The sequence below is a fragment of the Oncorhynchus keta genome, unplaced genomic scaffold (assembly GCF_023373465.1).
Source record: "Oncorhynchus keta strain PuntledgeMale-10-30-2019 unplaced genomic scaffold, Oket_V2 Un_contig_363_pilon_pilon, whole genome shotgun sequence".
Classification (NCBI taxonomy): domain Eukaryota; kingdom Metazoa; phylum Chordata; class Actinopteri; order Salmoniformes; family Salmonidae; genus Oncorhynchus; species Oncorhynchus keta.
The window spans coordinates 155,001-174,396 of NW_026287348.1; the positions used below are offsets into that span (position 1 = coordinate 155,001).

The window sequence follows — 19,396 nt, forward strand, 5'->3', positions numbered from 1 at the left end:
GTTCTCCACAAACAAAATACTAAACCACAGTAGCTTATCAACATAAAATTAAACCAGAAAAAATCATGTGTATTAAGTGTATTAAGTTACTATTCTCTTTGTCAGGTATTTTCTGGTTTCAAATGGATGATTGTGGTTCTCCTGGTCATTGAACTGGTTGTTGCCATGGTGGCGATCTACTGGGAGAGTAAAGCAGTGTGCAGACAGCACTTCAACATTCTGGTGAGACTCTGTTTATTATACTGACTGGGCTGAACATTCTGGTGAGACTCTACTGTTTATTATACTGACTGGGATGAACATTCTGGTGAGACTCTACTGTTTATTATACTGACTGGGCTGAACATTCTGGTGAGACTCTACTGTTTATTATACTGACTGGGCTGAACATTCTGGTGAGACTCTACTGTTTATTATACTGACTGGGCTGAACATTCTGGTGAGACTCTACTGTTTATTATACTGACTGGGCTGAACATTCTGGTGAGACTCTACTGTTTATTATACTGACTGGGCTGAACATTCTGGTGAGACTCTACTGTTTATTATACTGACTGGGCTGAACATTCTGGTGAGACTCTACTGTTTATTATACTGACTGGGCTGAACATTCTGGTGAGACTCTACTGTTTATTATACTGACTGGGCTGTTTATTATACATTCTGGTGAGACTCTACTGTTTATTATACTGACTGGGCTGAACATTCTGGTGAGACTCTACTGTTTATTATACTGACTGGGCTGAACATTCTGGTGAGACTCTACTGTTTATTATACTGACTTGAACATTCTTACTCTACTGTTTATTATACTGACTGGGCTGAACATTCTGGTGAGACTCTACTGTTTATTATACTGACTGGGCTGAACATTCTGGTGAGACTCTACTGTTTATTATACTGACTGGGCTGAACATTCTGGTGAGACTCTACTGTTTATTATACTGACTGGGCTGAACATTCTGGTGAGACTCTACTGTTTATTATACTGACTGGGCTGAACATTCTGGTGAGACTCTACTGTTTATTATACTGACTGGGATGAACATTCATGTGATATGTTATACATTTATTATACTTATTATACTTCATTATTATTATACTTTATTATGTACATTTAATTAAATATATACTTATTTATCGCGACAAGTGTATTTACTGAGTGGGACACACTGCATAACCAAGCAACACATTCCTTGCAGGGCTCACTCAAAAAACAGACATGGGTCTCAAAGATAACTTCCTGTGTGGTTAAATAAATACATGTGCAATGTTTCTTTCTAGCCCATGGTCACCCTGAAGCAAGAGGTATGAACCTGAAGGACTGGCAGCAAACAACAAATAACTAAGTGAAATAATGATTAATCTTGTATGACATTTGTTTTACTTGTGCCAATTCACAAGTCACAATTCACGGACCTCCCGGTCGCGGCCGGTTTACGACAGAGTCTGGGCGCGAACCCAGGGTCTCTGGAGGCACAGCTGGCGCTGCAGTACAGCGCCCTTAAACACTGCGCCACCCGGAAAAATAGTGATATTTTGACACTGTCTCAAAAGTGCAAATAAGGAAATTAAATACAGAATATAATTAAAAAATACGGGTTCTACTACTGAGAAATAGTAATAACGTTGCATACCATTTTTTGTAGCAATTTGTCAAAGAGAAAAGCTACTATCATGACAGATGTTTTACTTACAATTGCATTATGCAAAATGACATTTGAAAATGTAGGTTATATTTTAATCTGACTTGTATCTGATTTAAATGAATTTAAACATGTATTGTTTAATGTCTTCTTGTTGTAACAATAGACCTGTAATTCCGTTCCTTCCTGATCACATTGTCATGATAATACAGCTATATTTTATGCACCAAAGCGAACAGAATATTTTCCAACCAACTATAGGACTTATTAAACTACAAATGATCACCAATGAATTGCAAGATCAAAAAATAAAAATATATACATCATTTTTAATTGAATATACAGTATATATTTTATGTTTTACGGCATTTTATTTTGGTGAGACTGAGAAGTAAATGAGCTCTCAGAGAGAAACTATTTCTTTCGACATAATTGAGGTTTGTTTTAACAGAGGTCTAGGGTCTAGGCTTGATGTGCTGATGCTGTGTCACCTACACCACACTGCCCAGAATGGCGCCTGAGAACTCGGGCCTCTGGAGAGTTAGCAGGGTGCATGTGAGGTTCCACAAAACAGAAGCTTCAAAACAGTTCAACAGCTTGTGGACACCTAGGAACTTTAACCGGTGCCCCAACACATTGACTCTGTACCTGTACCCTTTGTATATAGCCTCGCTACTGTTACTTTACTGCTGCTCTTTAATGATTTGTTACTTATCTATTTTCTACTTAACACTTATTTTTCTTAAAACGGCATTGTTGGTTAAATTAAGGGCTTTTCACTGTAAGGTCTACATCAAATCAAATCAAATGTATTTATATAGCCCTTCTTACATCAGCTGATATAACAAAGTGCTGTACAGAAACCCAGCCTAAAACCCCAAACAGCAAACAATGCAGGTGTAGAAGCATGAATACATCTGTTGTATTCGGCACATGTTACAAATACAATTTGATTTGATCTTTGTAATCGTTAAGGACGGGGGAGTTTTTGAGGATACAAAATACATGGAATGGAGCTAAGCACAGGCACCATCCCAGAGCTAATCAGTAAAGTCAGAGCTGGTAGGGGAAAGTGGGATTATTTAAGATACTCTTTGAAGAGGTAGAGTTTTAGATGTTTTCAGAAGATGGGCAGGGACTCAGCTGTCCTAACTTCAAGGGGAAGCTGGTTCTACCATTGGGGTGGCAGGATAGAGAGGTGCTTTGACTGTGTTGAGACTATTTGATTTCTGATAGGTGTTTATCAAGCCCTAAAAGTCACCACTTGAGGGTGTCAGAGGCACAGAAATAGATAACATTAGGCTATGTGCAAAAATACCAGACTGTGGGGCAATAGAGTCATTATGATGTTTAGTTGGTAAACAAGAGACCATTAGTCTGGTTGACAGTAGACAGTAGTGATGTGGGGAAATAATCGACACAGGTACATATCAGGATATTTTTTTTGACAATATATCGTATCATTTTGACATTTTTGCAATATTATTTTTGCTCTAGTTGTCTGTACCTGCTCCAAAACTACAGTATTTTTCCTTCATAGCTTGTTCTCCATCTTCTTTTTAATCAGGGAGCCAATTGGTTTTCAGCACTTTTATTTCCATGATTGATCAAAACGTGTTTTCTCATGGCTCTTTTTAATTTTAATTTGATCTTTATTTAACTAGGCAGTTAAGAACACATTCTTATTGATGGGGACGGGGCAGGACTCCAAAAAAATAAATATATATGAGACACATCAAGACGTGTTTTCTCAGGCTCTTAGACAAATTTGATCTTTATTTAACTAGGTAGTTAAGAACACATTCTTATTTATGGGGACGGGGCAGGGCTCCAAAAAAAAATATATATATAATACAAAACACACATCAAGACAAGAGAGACAACACAACACTACTGAACATAAAGAGAGACCTAAGACAACAACATAACAAGGCAGCAACACATGACAACACAGCATGTTAAGCAACACAACATGACAACAACATGGGGGCAACACAACATGGTAGCAACACAACATGACAACAACATGGTAGCAGCACAAAACATGGTACAAACATATTGTATCACAGACAACAGCATATGGTGAGCAATATGTTTGGTATAAAAATAAACAAAGAGAGTCACACATTCTATGTATAAATTCACAGTAATGTATTGGGTAAAACACCAACGTTTCTGCCTCACTGTGCCTTCTTTAGGGTGACCAAAACGTTGGTGTTTTACCCAATAAATGACTGGGAGTTTATATATAGAGTGTGACTCTCTTTCTTTGTTTTTATAGCTTACAGTTTATTTGCAGTTAGTCAGCACCTCAACACCAAATCATTTCTCTGGGTGTTCGCACCAAAGTTATCGTGATAATATCTAATCGTGACATTCCGGGCGATTCCCAGACTTAGTGGACAGTAGAATAACGTTGTTTTATTCCATTATGTTCTATTCTATTATTACAATGTCCATACTGATGGTTTTTCATACATTATGTGAAGCCCTTACAGAGAATAATAATGATATTTTTTACTAATTTTTACTAATGCATTTTCATGATGCAGTGATTTTGACGACGATCTCTCCCACTTTTCAGATAACTAATGTAGGTTAGGAATAATGTAGGTTAGGACACTCATGACATCAATGCTTGTGGTTGAAAAATATTCATATTACTCTTTACCCTCCTGTGACATGAACGTAAATAACCTCACGCGGTGTGGAACTGACCTTGGTTTACCCATAGAAATATAATCCATTCTATTTATGTGGGTTTGCCTTGGTGGTTTACAAAAGTTAAGAAAATAGCGCGTGATTGATCTCATGAACTGAACCTTTCGGCTTTCCATAGTGGCACTCCCCTAGACTTACAAACCAATCAAAAAATCGAGAGTTTCTTTTCCCCTAAAACGTTTCAGTAAATTTAACCCGTGATGTTCGCACTCGCAAGAAGGCAGCAGTTCATTCCTGAATCTGTTTTTCTTTAGGTTGTGCTGTTGCGCACATATTTAACGGACGTGCGTCTGGTCGTTTTGGTCTTTACTAGTGGACGACATGAATCATTAATTTCGCTGAACGTCTAAATGTCAATCTAAAGGAGCCCGCAGGAGGTGAAGCGGATTCCTCTGGTCACGCTCCCGCAATTATGGCGTCCGGATATGGGTACGAATCGCGGACTATAGGCAAAGATGATGTGAACTACAGGATGCATTTCCGTATGATCAACGAGCAGCAAGTGGAGGATATTACACTGGACTTTTTCTATAAACCGCACACAATAACACTGTTAACATGCACAGTGCTCAGCTTGATGTATTTTGCATTTACAAGGTAAGTAGAGTGGCTAGCCAGTTAACTACCGGTAATTAAAACTGGCTAGCTATATGCTAACGATATTGACTGGGCCAACTGCCAGAGCACCTAAGTGTTTGTTTATGCAGTCAAAAAGTAATTACGTTCGCTAGTATTTCCGACAAATTGACATGTGTAACTAAGGTCTTTCGATGAAGTAGTTGGCTCGCTTAAGTTGTCTGGTGCGGGACTGACCATCTGGCTTCTCGTCTCTAATGAAGGAGAATGTTTAATTTGTTTGGTTTCGATGTAGCAAGTGGGCTGATTTTATTTGCTATTTGTAGCTACATTGTGTCAACGTGCCACGTTTGTATCTTTTCTATACGGTGAGGAAGGATCTCCCTTCCTGGTTCCTGGTGGTCCATTTTTATCTGCAAGATGCATCTATCAATTTCTTACATCATGGGTGCGTTCAGTTCGGTTGAACATTTGCTACGTTGCGGAACTGTTTACATTGAACGTTCTTGAACAGTACCTTTGCGCCGTTTGTTGGGTGTGGCAGGCTGTGGTTGAAGAAACGAGTTACGTATTTAAACGAGAGCGGTGCATTTTGAACTCACAACCTAACCTCTCCCGGTTTTCAACTGGTCGTTCGTACAGCACCGTTTCCACTACGTTTTTGCGTACTGAACGCAGCCCATGATGTACAGCTTGGCTGTGTCCAAATGGCATCCTATTCCATGTAGCGCCCTAGTCAAAAGTATTTCACTATGTGGAATGGGGTGCCATTAGGGACAAATCCCTTATCTGCTGCTCTCATCAATAGTGGTTTATCCTCAATAACCAAATGGAATGGGGGCTGTCAGGAGTAGGTCAACCAGCACTGATGAGTGGATTATAATATCATTTCAGCCCTCTCACTGGTCTTTCATAAGTGTGATTGAAGGAGAGCACAGTACAGCAGGCTATGTGGGGACAGAGGTGGGAATAGACTTTGGGTTTCAAACCCACCTGTCCAATCAGTGCATCAGTTTTAGAACTGTTTTCATCTCAATGACTCTGAAATGTCTTAATGCTGGTTTTGGTTTGTGTTAATAATCCTTGCCTTTTTGTTATGTTAGGGATGAGACAAATGAAGACGCCAACTTGTGGGTGGGCCTCATCCTGGTCCTTTCCTTCTTCCTGGTCATCAGTGTTCTGGCCTTCCCTAACGGTAAGGACAAGGTTGTCCAAGTTGCTTCTGACATCAAATGGCATCCTTTTCCCCCTATATAGTGCACTACTTTAGACCTGGTCTCTGGTCAAAAGTAGTGCACTATATAGGGTGCTAGTGTAACCGCTGTGAAATGGCTAGCTAGTGCGCGGTAGTAGCGTTTGAAACGGTGATGTCACTCGCTCTGAGATCTTGTAGTTGTTTCCCTTACTCTGCCGTGGCTTTAGTGGAGTGGTGGGTAACGATGCTTCGAGGGTGACTGTGTGTTCATAAAACGTTCTGTGTGTCAGACATCTCTACATGTCATTGTACACCAGCCTTGGAACGTTAAGTGTGCACGAAGTTGTTGATTCAGTATTCAGTATTTTTGTACTCTTCTCTCTCTAGGACCATTTACCAGACCACATCCGGCGATATGGCGAATAGTTTTCGGTGAGTGACATTAAGTGACAAATATAACAATCCCTTTTTTTGTATAGGCCTAGCTTCCATTCCAGTTCACTTTGAATGAGTTTAACCATGAATTATCCACCCAATTCATGAGAGTTGGTAATCTCTCTAGGTGTCTTTCTAGGTTCCTTCCTTCTAGGGAGTGTTTCCTGGCCACTGTGCTTCTGCTTCAGTTGCTCTTTGGGGTTTAGGCTTCTTTCTGACAACTGTTGATGTAAAAAGGGCTTTCTAAATTGCTGAAACCAGTTCAGCCCTGATTGAATGAGATTCCACCTAATCTGTTATTGCTCTGTTATGGTCAGGTCTGAGTGTGCTGTACTTCCTGTTCCTAGTGATCTGACATCTCCCATTTATGGTCAGGTCTGAGTGTGCTGTACTTCCTGTTCCTAGTGATCTGACATCTCCCATTTATGGTCAGGTCTGAGTGTGCTGTACTTCCTGTTCCTAGTGATCTGACATCTCCCATTTATGGTCAGGTCTGAGTGTGCTGTACTTCCTGTTCCTAGTGATCTGACATCTCCCATTTATGGTCAGGTCTGAGTGTGCTGTACTTCCTGTTCCTGGTGTTCATCATCTTCCTAAACTGGGAGCAGGTGAAGAACGTCATGTACTGGCTGGACCCCAACCTGCGCTACGCCACCCGGGAGGCTGACATCATGGTGAGTAAGCAGCACCCTTGCTCTCCTATCAGTCTCTGTGGTTGCATCCCAACTCGCCCTGTTCCCTATGGAGTGCACTACTTTTCACTAGAGCCGTGGTCAAAAGTAGTGCACTATAATAGGGGAATAGAGTGCCATTTGGGACGCACCCTTTCTTTACTGTCAGTTTCTGATCTCTTAGCTATCATTCTCTTGGTTAGCACATTGACCGTGGCTACTTCCTGATTCTCCACCTGAGGTGCACACTTCCCGGCATGCCTTTTAACAATTGAAACTCCCTCCAGCCAATTCTTACACCAATCCAATGCTTTTTATCCATGATGGGAAGTGTGCAAGTCCACACTTTGGGGAAAAGGGTGGAGAAACAGGATAGAGCCCTCTTCTAGCACCAACACTCACTTCCTCGTGCTCTTGTTCTGATTGGCTAGTGTTGATGTCGTCTCTGGCCGCTGTGCTCTGCTTGTAGGAGTATGCAGTGAACTGTCACGTGATCACCTGGGAGCGAATCCTGAGCCACTTTGACATATTTGCCTTCAGCCATTTCTGGGGCTGGGGCATGAAGGCCCTGCTCATCCGCAGCTACGGCCTCTGTTGGACCATCAGCATCACCTGGGAGCTCACTGAGGTACACACCCCAAACCACCAACACACACAAACACCAAATGTCAGAACATTTGGTTAGGAGAGTGTCAGAGAAGGAGTTTAGGAGAGGTATAAATGATTACTCTTCCTCTCCCTATTTTCCCTCTCCTCCTCAGCTGTTCTTCATGCACCTGCTGCCTAACTTTGCTGAGTGCTGGTGGGACCAGCTGATCCTGGACATCCTGTTGTGTAATGGAGGAGGCATCTGGATGGGTATGACTGTCTGTCGCTTCCTGGAGATGAGGACCTACCACTGGGCCTCCATCAAGTAGGTACCCCATAACCCTACCACTGGGCCTCCATCAAGTAGATACCCATAACCCTACCACTGGGCCTCCATCAAGTAGATACCCCATAACCCTACCACTGGGCCTCCATCAAGTAGATACCCCATAACCCTACCACTGGGCCTCCATCAAGTAGATACCCATAACCCTACCACTGGGCCTCCATCAAGCAGGTACCCCATAACCCTACCACTGGGCCTCCATCAAGTAGATACCCATAACCCTATCACTGGGCCTCCATCAAGTAGCTACCCATAACCCTAACCCTGTCACTGGGCCTCCATCAAGTAGGTACCCATAACCCTGTCACTGGGCCTCGCATCAAGTAGGTACCCATAACCCTGTCACTGGGCCTCCATCAAGTAGGTACCCATAACCCTGTCACTGGGCCTCCATCAAGTAGGTACCCATAACCCTGTCACTGGGCCTCCATCAAGTAGGTACCCATAAACCTACCACTGGGCCTTCATCAGGTACACAAAGTATATGGAGACCTGCTCATCAAATATCTCATTCCAAAATCATGGGCATAAATTTAGTTAGCCCCTCCCCCTTTTCTGCAAATAACAGCCTCCACAATTCTGGGAAGGCTTTCCACTAGATGTTGGAACATTGCTGTGGGGACTTGCTTCCATTCAGCCATGAGCATTAGTGGGGTCGGGGCCGTTGGAGAAACAGGAAAGGGCCTTTCCCAAATGTTTGCCACAAAGTTAGTAGCACGGAGTCATCTAGCATGTTATTGTATGCTGTAGCTTTAAGATTTCCCTTCACTGGAACTAAGAGGCCAAGCCCGAACCATGAAAAACAGACCCAGACCATTATTCTGTCAAACCCAGATTCTTCCGTCTTGCTGCCAGATGCTGAAGCGTGATTCATCACTCCAGAGAACACGTTTCCACTTTTCCAGAGTCTAATGGTGGAGTGCCTTACACCACTCTAGCCGAAGTTTGACATTGTGCATGGTGATCTTAGGTTTGTGTGCGGCAGCTCGGCCATGGAAACCCATTTCATGAAGCTCGCGACAAACAGTTCTTGTGCTGACGTTGCTTCCAGAGGCAGTTTGGAACTCGTTGTCAGTGTTTCAACCGAGGACAGACAATTTTTATGCGCTTCAGCACTCGGCGCTCCTGTTCTGTGAGCTTGTGTGGCCTACGACTTCACGGCTGAGCCGTTGTTGCTCCTAGATGTTTCCAATTCACAATAACGGCACTTACAGTTGACCGGGCCAGCTCTAGCAGGGCAAAAATGTGACGAACTGACTTGTTGGAAGGGTGGCATCTTATGACGTTGCCATGTTGAAAGTCACTGAGCTCTTCAGTACAGGCTATTCTACTGCCAATGTGTGTCTATGGAGATTGCATGGCTGTATGCTAGATTTTATATACAGGTCAGCAAACGGGTGTAGCTGAAAATGCCGAACCTGCTAATATCAAGGGGTGTCCACATACTTTTGCCTATGTAGTGTAGGTCCTCGTAGCACTAACACTGGGCCTCCAGCATGTAGGTCCCCTCCCTCCCTCGCTTTGCTGGCTGTGTCACAATTGGCACCCTTTTCCCTGTAAAGAGCAGTTCTTTTGACCAGGCCCCATGGGGCTCTGCAATAGCGTCCTGTCCAGGGGGTGTACTTGTTGGTCAAGCTGCCTCGCGCTACCTAAACAGGAGATCTGCTTCTGGCTCATACAAGGCTACTTACTTTCTCTAGGAATTGAGTGACATTTGTTCACGTCTCAGAAACAAAACCGTATGGAAATTGACTTCCTACATTTTTACATTGACCTTTTTAGTCATTTATCAGACTTTCGGATCCAGAGGCACTTATAGTTGAGCCTTTGTTTAGTATTATCAGGTCCGTTGCCCGGTGACGAGGTGGCCTTGAATAATTTATGTAATGGCATTGTTTTCATCCTAGTTAGCTGTGTGTTACTTATGTTATTGTATGTCTATTCACAAGCCTTGTTAACTCTTCTGCCGTGTGTGTCTCTACCTGTCCAGGGACATCCACACCACGACAGGGAAGATCAAACGTGCTGCGCTCCAGTTCACCCCGGCTAGCTGGACCTACGTCCGCTGGTTTGACCCCAAGTCTTCCCTGCAGCGCGTCACCGGGGTCTACCTCTTCATGATCATCTGGCAGGTATGTTCCTGGTTTCAAACGTACAACTGTCAATCTATTTCTAATGCACCCATGTCCAATAACACCCTATAGTGCACTACTTTAGGGCCCTGGTCAAAGTCTATCTGACCTGACAGCACTAGGTATATGGGGAGTTCTGGCCTGACAGGGGTTAGCTGTTAGCACTAGGTATATGCAGAGTTCTGGCCTGACAGGGGTTAGCTGTTAGCACTAGGTATATGCAGAGTTCTGGCCTGACAGGGGTTAGCTGTTAGCACTAGGTATATGCAGAGTTCTGGCCTGACGGGGTTAGCTGTTAGCGCTAGGTATATGCAGAGTTCTGGCCTGACGGGGGTTAGCTGTTAGCGCTAGGTATATGCAGAGTTCTGGCCTGACGGGGGTTAGCTGTTAGCGCTAGGTATATGCAGAGTTCTGGCCTGACGGGGGTTAGCTGTTAGCGCTAGGTATATGCAGAGTTCTGGCCTGACGGGGGTTAGCTGTTAGCGTGAGGTATATGCAGAGTTCTGGCCTGACGGGGGTTAGCTGTTAGCGCGAGGTATATGCAGAGTTCTGGCCTGACGGGGGTTAGCTGTTAGCGCGAGGTATATGCAGAGTTCTGGCCTGATGGGGTTAGCTGTTAGCGCTAGGTATATGCAGAGTTCTGGCCTGACGGGGTTAGCTGTTAGCGCTAGGTATATGCAGAGTTCTGGCCTGACGGGGTTAGCTGTTAGCGCTAGGTATATGCAGAGTTCTGGCCTGACGGGGTTAGCTGTTAGCGCTAGGTATATGCAGAGTTCTGGCCTGACGGGGTTAGCTGTTAGCGCTAGGTATATGCAGAGTTCTGGCCTGACGGGGTTAGCTGTTAGCGCCAGGTATATGCAGAGTTCTGGCCTGACGGGGGTTAGCTGTTAGCGCTAGGTATATGCAGAGTTCTGGCCTGACGGGGGTTAGCTGTTAGCGCTAGGTATATGCAGAGTTCTGGCCTGACGGGGGTTAGCTGTTAGCGCTAGGTATATGCAGAGTTCTGGCCTGACGGGGGTTAGCTGTTAGCGCTAGGTATATGCAGAGTTCTGGCCTGACGGGGGTTAGCTGTTAGCGCTAGGTATATGCAGAGTTCTGGCCTGACGGGGGTTAGCTGTTAGCGCTAGGTATATGCAGAGTTCTGGCCTGACGGGGGTTAGCTGTTAGCGCTAGGTATATGCAGAGTTCTGGCCTGACGGGGGTTAGCTGTTAGCGCTAGGTATATGCAGAGTTCTGGCCTGACGGGGGTTAGCTGTTAGCGCTAGGTATATGCAGAGTTCTGGCCTGACGGGGTTAGCTGTTAGCGCTAGGTATATGCAGAGTTCTGGCCTGATGGGGGGGTTAGCTGTTAGCGCTAGGTATATGCAAGTTCTGGCCTGACGGGGTTAGCTGTTAGCGCTAGGTATATGCAGAGTTCAGTGCTAGGTATATGCAGAGTTCTGGCCTGACGGGGGTTAGCTGTTAGCGCTAGGTATATGCAGAGTTCTGGCCTGACGGGGTTAGCTGTTAGCGCTAGGTATATGCAGAGTTCTGGCCTGACGGGGTTAGCATTGTTAGCGCTAGGTATATGCAGAGTTCTGCCTGACGGGGTTTCTGTTGGAAAGGTATCTGCAGAGTTCCCTGACGGGGGTTAGCTGTTAGCGCTAGGTATATGCAGAGTTCTGGCCTGAATGGGGTTAGCTGTTCCCAGGTATATGCAGAGTTCTGGCCAGCTGTTAGCGCTAGGTATATGCAGAGTTCTTCAGCTGTTAGCTCTATATATGCAGATTCTGGCACTGGGGTTAGCTGTTAGCGCTAGGTATAACAGGGGGGGGTTAGCTTGTTAGCAATGGAATATGCAGAGTTCTGGCCTCCCTAGCTGTTGCACAACAGTTCTGGCCTGACAGGGGGCTGTTAGCACTAGGTATATGCAGAGTTCTGGCCTGACGGGTTAGCTGTTAGCGCTAGGTATATGCAGAGTTCTGGCCTGACGGGTTAGCTGTTCGCTAGGTATATGCAGAGTTCTGGCCTGATGGGGGTTAGCTGTTAGCGCCAGGGTGCAGAGTTCTGGCCTGCGGGGTTAGCTGGAGCGCCAGGTATATGCAAGTTCTGGCCTGACGGGGTTAGGTAGCCAGGTAGAGAGAGTTCTCCCAGGGGTTAGCTAGCGCCAGGTATATGCAGAGTTCTGGCCAGAGGGCCTTAGACTCCTAGCGCCAAATAAGAGTTCTGCCTACAGCTGTTAGACAGACTGGCCTGACGGGGTTAGCTGTTAGCGCCAGGAAATGCGTGTTGAGTTCTGGACTGTCGGGGTTCCAGTCTCTTCATTATGCTGTACTCTGGATGATGGGAAGCTGTTAGCGGGTATGTGGGTGGGTCCAGAGTTCTGGCCTGACATGGGTTAGCTGTTAGCGCCAGGTATATGCAGAGTTCTGGCCTGACGGGGTTAGCTGTTAGCTAGGTATGTAGTTCTGGCCTGATTTGGGAGCTGTAGCGCTAGGTATATGCAGGAGTTCTGCCTGTGGGTTAGGTTAGCTGGCTAGGTATATGAGATTCTGGCCTGACGGGGGTTAAGCGCTAGGTATATGCAGAGTTCTGGCCCGGGGGTTAGCTGAGCTAGGTATATCTGAGTTCTGCCCCTGAACAAGGGGTTAGCTGTTAGCGTCTAGGTAAATGCAGAGTTCTGTGACGGGGGTTAGCTAGCGCTGTATATGCAGAGTTCTGGCCTGACGGGGTTAGCTTTAGCGCTAGGTATATGCAAGTTCTGGCCTAATAATTAGTGGCTAGGTATTCAGTGTTCTGCCTGACGGGGGTGTTGTGCTAGGTATGTGCAGAGTTCTGGCCAGTTAGCTGTTAGCGCTAGGTATATGCAGAGTTCTGGCCTGACGGGGTTAGCTGTTAGCCCTAGGTATATGCAGGTTCTGTGGGGGTTGCTGTTAGCGCTAGGTATATGCAGGGTGGCCTTTGTTAGATGTTGTCTAGGTGCAGAGTTCTGGCCTCTGTTTCTGTTAGCTGCAGGTTATGCAGATTCTTCCTGACGGGGTTAGCACAGGTATTTGTGTTCCCTGACGGGGGCGTTGCCAGGTATATGCAGAGTTCTGGCCTGACGGGGTTAGCTGTTCTAGGTATCATGCACAGCTGGCCGACCTGTTTAGGTATATGCAGAGTTCTGGCCTCAGCTGTTAGCGCTAGGTATATCAGAGTTCTGGCCCGGGGTTAGCTCTCGCTAGGTATATGCAGAGTTCTGGCCTGGCGGGGTTAGCTGTTAGCGCTAGGTATATGCAGTTCTGGCCTCGGGGTTCTGTTAGCGCTAGGTATATGCAGAGTTCTGGCCCGGGGGTTCTGTTCTAGGTATATGCAGAGTTCTGGCCTGACGGGGGTTAGCTGTTAGCGCTAGGTATATGCAGAGTTCTGGCCTCGGGGTTAGCTGTTCTCCGCTAGGTATATCAGAGTTCTGGCCTCGGGGGTCCTCTGTTCGCTAGGTATATGCTGTTCTCCCCCTCTTCTGTTAGCGCTAGGTATATGCTGTTCTGGCCCGGGGTTAGCTGTTAGCGCTAGGTATATGCAGAGTTCTGGCCTGACGGGGTTAGCTGTCTCCTCTAGGTATATGCAGAGTTCTGGCCTCGGGGTTAGCTGTTAGCGCTAGGTATATGCAGAGTTCTGGCCTCGGGGGGGTTAGCTGTTCCCCCTAGGTATATGCAGAGTTCTGGCCTGACGGGGTTAGCTGTTAGCGCTAGGTATATGCAGAGTTCTGGCCTGACGGGGGTTAGCTGTTAGCGCTAGGTATATGCAGAGTTCTGGCCTGACGGGGGTTAGCTGTTAGCGCTAGGTATATAAAATGTTAAAATGGCGTGTTCTTATTGAAAACTAATTTCTTAGAGTGAGAAACTAGCCGGATGACATGTGACTGGGTGGACAGTTTCTGGATGGGGGACAGCCCCCACCACACCGTGGGGTGGATGGAAAGATGGGGAACTTCAATAAGTTCCAGTGCTTTCCATCATTAACCCAGGGTCACATTCATTAGGGAACACTGTGGCAAAACCATTTTTGCAATGGAAAATGAAAACGAGCATTTCTTGTTGGAAAAGTTCTAGTAGTCCCTCCCAGTTTTAGTCCGTTGTCTACTATTTGTTGCCAATGAATACAATCCAGGTCCCAGCCAGAGAGCCCACCATAGCTGCCAATACTCCTTCACCCCCCCTTATCCTCAATACTGGCTGCCATGGCGATGAAAAGCTGAGCAGCTTCTCTTGAAATGGACTTGTCTCTCCTCTCCCTCCCTCCGTTCCCAACACTCTGGGGGCTTGAAATAGTAATTACCCACTCTTTGAGAGGAGCTTTACGAGGGGTGGGGGGTGCGAGTGGAGGGGTGGGTGAGAAGGGAGAGTGAAGGTAGAGAGAGAGAGAGAGTCCTCAGGAGTAGCTACAGTTTAGCTGCTTTCTCTCCCCCTCTCTCCTCTGTTCTCAAATCCCCCTCTCTCCTCTGAGAGACACACACACACACACACACAGGCTCAGGGCCAAATGACAGCGTGTTGAGACAGTCTGGTTCCAGTCTCTTCATTATGCTGTACTGTGGATGATGAGAAGCACAGGGTCACCCTGTGGGTGGGTCCAAATGTTGACCCTCAGGTTCATTGTATTGCATAGCTAGGCTATGTATTCTACTTCCTCATTTGGGAGGTAGAGAGAGAGAGAGGGAGGAGTTCTCTCCCCCAAAAGGTTGCTCCTCTGTTCTCTGCCCCTGAACTCTCTCCTCTAAATTCTTCCCTAGTTAAATTCTCTAATTAGTTCTGTATTCAGTGTGTGTGTGTGTGTGTGTCTGTCTGTCTGTAGAGCCCTGTGTAGAGCCCTGTGTAGAGTGTGTGTGGGGGGGGTCTGTAGTGCCCTGTGTAGGGGGTGGCTTTGTGATGGTGTCTGTGATGACTCTCTCTGTTTCTCCATAGCTGACAGAGTTGAACACATTCTTCCTGAAGCACATATTTGTGTTCCCGGCGTGCCACGCCCTCAGCTGGTGTCGGATCCTCTTCATCGGCATCATCACCCCCCACCGTCCCCCTCTGTTTCTGTTCCTCCCCCTCTGTTCTCTCCCCCCTCTGTTCACCCCTCACCTCTGTTCTCCCCCCCTCTCTCTGTTCTCCCCCCCTCTCCTCTCTGTTCCCCCCTCTCTCCTCTGTTCTCTCCCCCTCCCTCTCCTCTGTTCTCTCCCCTCTCTCCTCTGTTCTCTCCCCTCTCTCCTCTGTTCTCTCCCCCTCTCTCCTCTGTTCTCTCCCCCTCTCTCCTCTGTTCTCTCCCCCTCTCTCCTCTGTTTCTCCCCCTCTCTCCTCTGTTCTCTCCCCCTCTCTCCTCTGTTCTCTCCCCCCTCTCTCCTCTGTTCTCTCCCCCTCCTCTGTTCTCTCCCCCCCTCTCTCCTCTGTTCTCTCCCCCTCTCTCCTCTGTTCTCTCTCCCCCCTCTCCTCTCTGTTTCTCTCCCCCCTCTCTCCTCTGTTCTTCCCCCTCTCTCCTCTGTTCTCTCCCCCTCTCTCCTCTGTTCTCCCCCCTCTCTCCTCTGTTCTCCCCCTCTCTCCTCTGTTCTCTCCCCCCTCTCTCCTCTGTTCTCTCTCCCCCTCTCTCCTCTGTTCTCTCTCTCCCCCCCTCTCCTCTGTTCTCTCCCCCCTCTCCTCTGTTCTCTCCCCCCCCTCCTCTGTTCTCTCCCCCCTCTCCTCTCTCCCCCTCTGTTCTCTCCCCCTCTGTTCCTCTCTCCTCTGTTCTCTCCCCTCTCTCTGTTCTCTCCCCCCTCTCTGTTCTCTCCCCTCTCTCCTCTGTTCTCTCCCCCCTCTCTCCTCTGTTCTCTCCCCCTCTCTCCTCTGTTCTCTCCCCCTCTCTCCTCTGTTCTCTCCCCCCTCTCTCCTCTGTTCTCCCTCCCCTCTGTTCTCTCCTCCTCTCCCCCCCCTCTCTCCTCTGTTCTCTCCCCCCCCTCTCTCCTCTGTTCTCTCCCCCTCTCTCCTCTGTTCTCTCCCCCCTCTCTCCTCTGTTCTCTCCCCCTCTCCTCTGTTCTCTCCCCCTCCTCTGTTCTCTCCCCCTCTCTCCTCTGTTCTCTCTCCCCTGTTTTCTCTCTCCTCTGTCTCCCCCTCTCCCCCTCTCTCCTCTGTCTCTCTCCCCTCCCCCTCTCCTCTGTTCTCTCCCTCCTCCCTCTCCTCTGTTTCTCCCCCTCCCTCTCCTCTGTTCTCTCCCCCTCCCTCTCCTCTGTTTCTCTCCCCTCCCTCTCCTCTGTTCTCTCCCCCTCCCTCTCCTCTGTTCTCTCCCCTCCCTCTCCTCTGTTCTCTCCCCCTCCCTCTCCTCTGTTCTCTCCCCCTCCCTCTCCTCTGTTCTCTCCCCCTCCCTCTCCTCTGTTCTCTCCCCCTCCCTCTCCTCTGTTCTCTCCCCCTCCCTCTCCTCCTCTCCCCCTCCCTCTCCCCTCCCTCTCCTCTGTTCTCTCCTCCCTCCTCCCTCTGTTCTCTCCCCCCCTCCTCTGTTCTCCCCTCCCCTCCTCTGTTCTCTCCCCCCTCTGTTCTCTCCCCCCTCTGTTCTCTCCCCTCCTCTGTTCTCTCCCTCTCCTCTGTTCTCTCCCCTCCCCTCTCCCCTCTCCTCTGTTCTCCCCTCCTCTGTTCTCTCCCCTCCTCTCCTCTGTTCTCTCCCCTCCTCTGTTCTCTCCTCCTCTGTTCTCTCCCTCTCCCTCTGTTCTCTCCCCTCCTCTGTTCTCTCTCCTCTCCTCCTCTGTTCTCTCCCCTCCCTGTTCTCTCCCCTCCTCTGTTCTCTCCCCTCCTCCTCTCCTCTGTTCTCTCCCCCTCTGTCCTCTGTTCCTCTGTTCCCCCCTCTCTCCTCTGTCCCCCTTCTGCACCAGTCTTCAGAAAACTCCTCAGTCATACTGTCAGTGTTTGTCCAACATGTCTAGAGTTAATGGCTATGAGAGGACAGCTCTCTGTCTGTGGTAAACTGGTTCACATGTCTGCCTTCACATCCTGTGTTTTCTCCCTGTGTATTTCAGGCAGTACTATGCCTACCTCACAGACACACAGTGTAAGCGTGTTGGGACACAGTGCTGGGTGTTTGGGTGAGTGTTATTTCATTAGCTACTACCATGATGACAGTAGATGATGTCTGAGGAGTTAAAGCTGTTTACTCTGCTGTCTGCCATCTACACCATTAAACTACAATACACATCTACGTCTGCAGTAGTCAGCCGTCAGGTCGATGATTTACCTTTAGTCAACAACTGAACAGAGCTCTTTGACGGTGTGGTTTCTACCGTTGGGCTGTGTGTTTGTACCGTTGGGCTGTGTGTTTGTACCGTTGGGCTGTGTGTTTGTACCCTTGGGCTGTGTGTTTGTATGTAAACTGTAGCTGTGTGAGGGTGAAGACATGGGAGATGGAGGCTAATGTTAACAGACCTACAGCGTGGAGGACTGAGAAACTGTAGCTGTGTGAGGGTGAAGACATGGGAGATGGAGGCTAATGTTAACAGACCTACAGCGTGGAGGACTGAGAAACTGTAGCTGGTTAGGGTGAAGACATGGGAGATGGAGGCTAATGTTAACAGACCTACAGCGTGGAGGACTGAGAAACTGTAGCTGGTTAGGGTGAAGACATGGGAGATGGAGGCTAATGTTAACAGACCTACAGCGTGGAGGACTGAGAAACTGTAGCTGGTTAGGGTGAAGACATGGGAGATGGAGGCTAATGTTAACAGACCTTCTACAGCGTGGAGGACTGAGAAACTGTAGCTGGTTAGGGCCGTACACACACAGTCACACACACACACAGCCACAGACAGTCTGGCAGTGAAGCACTACAAAACAATGGCCTCCATTATCCCCCAGCTAAACCCTGACTATTAGAGACTGGCCTAGTCCTGGTGGCCATTTGATTAATTGTTCAGCAGTCTTATGGCTTGGGGGTAGAATCTGTTAAGGAGTCTTTTGGACCTAGACTTGGCGCTCCGGTACCGCTCGCCTTAGGGTAGCAGAGAGAACAGTCTGTGACTTGGGTGACTGGAGTCTTTGACAAATTTTTGGGGCCTTCCTCTGACACCGCCTAGTATAAAGGTCCTGGATGGCAGGAAGCTTGGCCCCAGTGATGTACTGGGTCATACGCATTACCCTCTGTGTGTATTCTAGTGGTTCCCATGTTCAGGGTAATAAGGGGTCGTACGCTCTACCCTCTGTGTGTATTCTAGTGGTTCCCATGTTTAGGGAAATAAGGGATCTTAGAAACTTTCGTAGACAATATTTGTGAAATGTGATTTTATAACCCCCCCCATTATATTCCATTAATATTCTGTTATCCATGTTTGCATTGTGCATGTGGCCTGTTGTCAGTCTGTTTATTTTGGTTAGTGCTCAGCAGGGGTCTGAATATGTTGCTTATTCCCTCCAGCTCCCACTAGAGTAAAGGCTGTTAACATCTGACCATGTAGATGGACTGGTTTCATGTTTCTATGGGCCTCAGCTTACCTCTCTCTGCCTCGCTCACCCCTCACCCTCCTCTCCCTCTGTCATGTCACCACCCAGCCGGGTGACAGGTGTCATAGGGTCCATCCCAACAGCTACCCTATTCCCTTTATAGTGCACTACTTTAGACCAGGTTATCCACCATGGAGGGAATAGGGAGCCATTTGGGACACAGCTATAGCTGTCTGATTACCCAGCAGCCTTAGCTGTAGTGTGTGTGTGTGTCTCTGTTGACATCACAGGGCCATAGCGTTCCTGGAGGCCTTGGCGTGTATAAAGTTTGGAATGGAGCTGTTCTCCAAGACCCAGGTCCTCTATGTGCTGCTGTGGCTGGTGTGTGTGGTAAGAATGGTCTCCACACAGCTGTCATGTTCAAGTAGTATTACTGTGCACATAAACATACCAGTCTCCACACAGCTGTCATGTTCAAGTAGTATTACTGTGCACATAAACATACCAGTCTCCACACAGCTGTCATGTTCAAGTAGTATTACTGTGCACATAAACATACCAGTCTCCACACAGCTGTCATGTTCAAGTAGTATTACTGTGCACATAAACATACCAGTCTCCACACAGCTGTCATGTTCAAGTAGTATTACTGTGCACATAAACATACCAGTCTCCACACAGCTGTCA

At 47.4% G+C, this 19,396-nt stretch overlaps 2 protein-coding genes and 1 long non-coding RNA gene across 4 annotated transcripts in view; all 3 read left to right on the forward strand.

Annotated features, from left to right (window-relative positions):
* Window positions 1–1,974, forward strand: part of LOC118378240 (membrane-spanning 4-domains subfamily A member 4D) — a 3,972-nt gene extending 1,998 nt beyond the window's left edge. The window contains exons 6-7 of the mRNA XM_035765207.2: window positions 106–222; window positions 1,285–1,974. Coding sequence (XP_035621100.2) covers window positions 106–222; window positions 1,285–1,314 — 147 coding nt within the window. The 3' untranslated portion in view covers window positions 1,315–1,974. The remainder of the gene's footprint in view (window positions 1–105; window positions 223–1,284) is intronic.
* A 2,553-nt stretch (window positions 1,975–4,527) lies between these two features.
* ptdss1a (phosphatidylserine synthase 1a) overlaps window positions 4,528–19,396 on the forward strand; it is a 28,154-nt gene continuing 13,285 nt past the window's right edge. Inside the window, exons 1-10 of the mRNA XM_052508474.1 lie at window positions 4,528–4,964; window positions 6,047–6,138; window positions 6,526–6,570; window positions 7,123–7,247; window positions 7,714–7,872; window positions 8,006–8,157; window positions 10,169–10,310; window positions 15,236–15,357; window positions 17,296–17,361; window positions 19,000–19,099. Coding sequence (XP_052364434.1) covers window positions 4,780–4,964; window positions 6,047–6,138; window positions 6,526–6,570; window positions 7,123–7,247; window positions 7,714–7,872; window positions 8,006–8,157; window positions 10,169–10,310; window positions 15,236–15,357; window positions 17,296–17,361; window positions 19,000–19,099 — 1,188 coding nt within the window. The 5' untranslated portion in view covers window positions 4,528–4,779. The remainder of the gene's footprint in view (window positions 4,965–6,046; window positions 6,139–6,525; window positions 6,571–7,122; window positions 7,248–7,713; window positions 7,873–8,005; window positions 8,158–10,168; window positions 10,311–15,235; window positions 15,358–17,295; window positions 17,362–18,999; window positions 19,100–19,396) is intronic.
* On the forward strand, window positions 10,601–14,110 carry LOC127924084 (uncharacterized). Of its 2 annotated transcripts, XR_008116702.1 has the most exons (5): window positions 10,601–10,753; window positions 11,162–11,575; window positions 11,736–11,781; window positions 13,638–13,683; window positions 14,024–14,110. It is a non-coding gene; the product is annotated as an uncharacterized LOC127924084 (long non-coding RNA). The 2 variants fall into 2 exon arrangements; XR_008116703.1 differs by lacking the exons at window positions 11,736–11,781; window positions 13,638–13,683.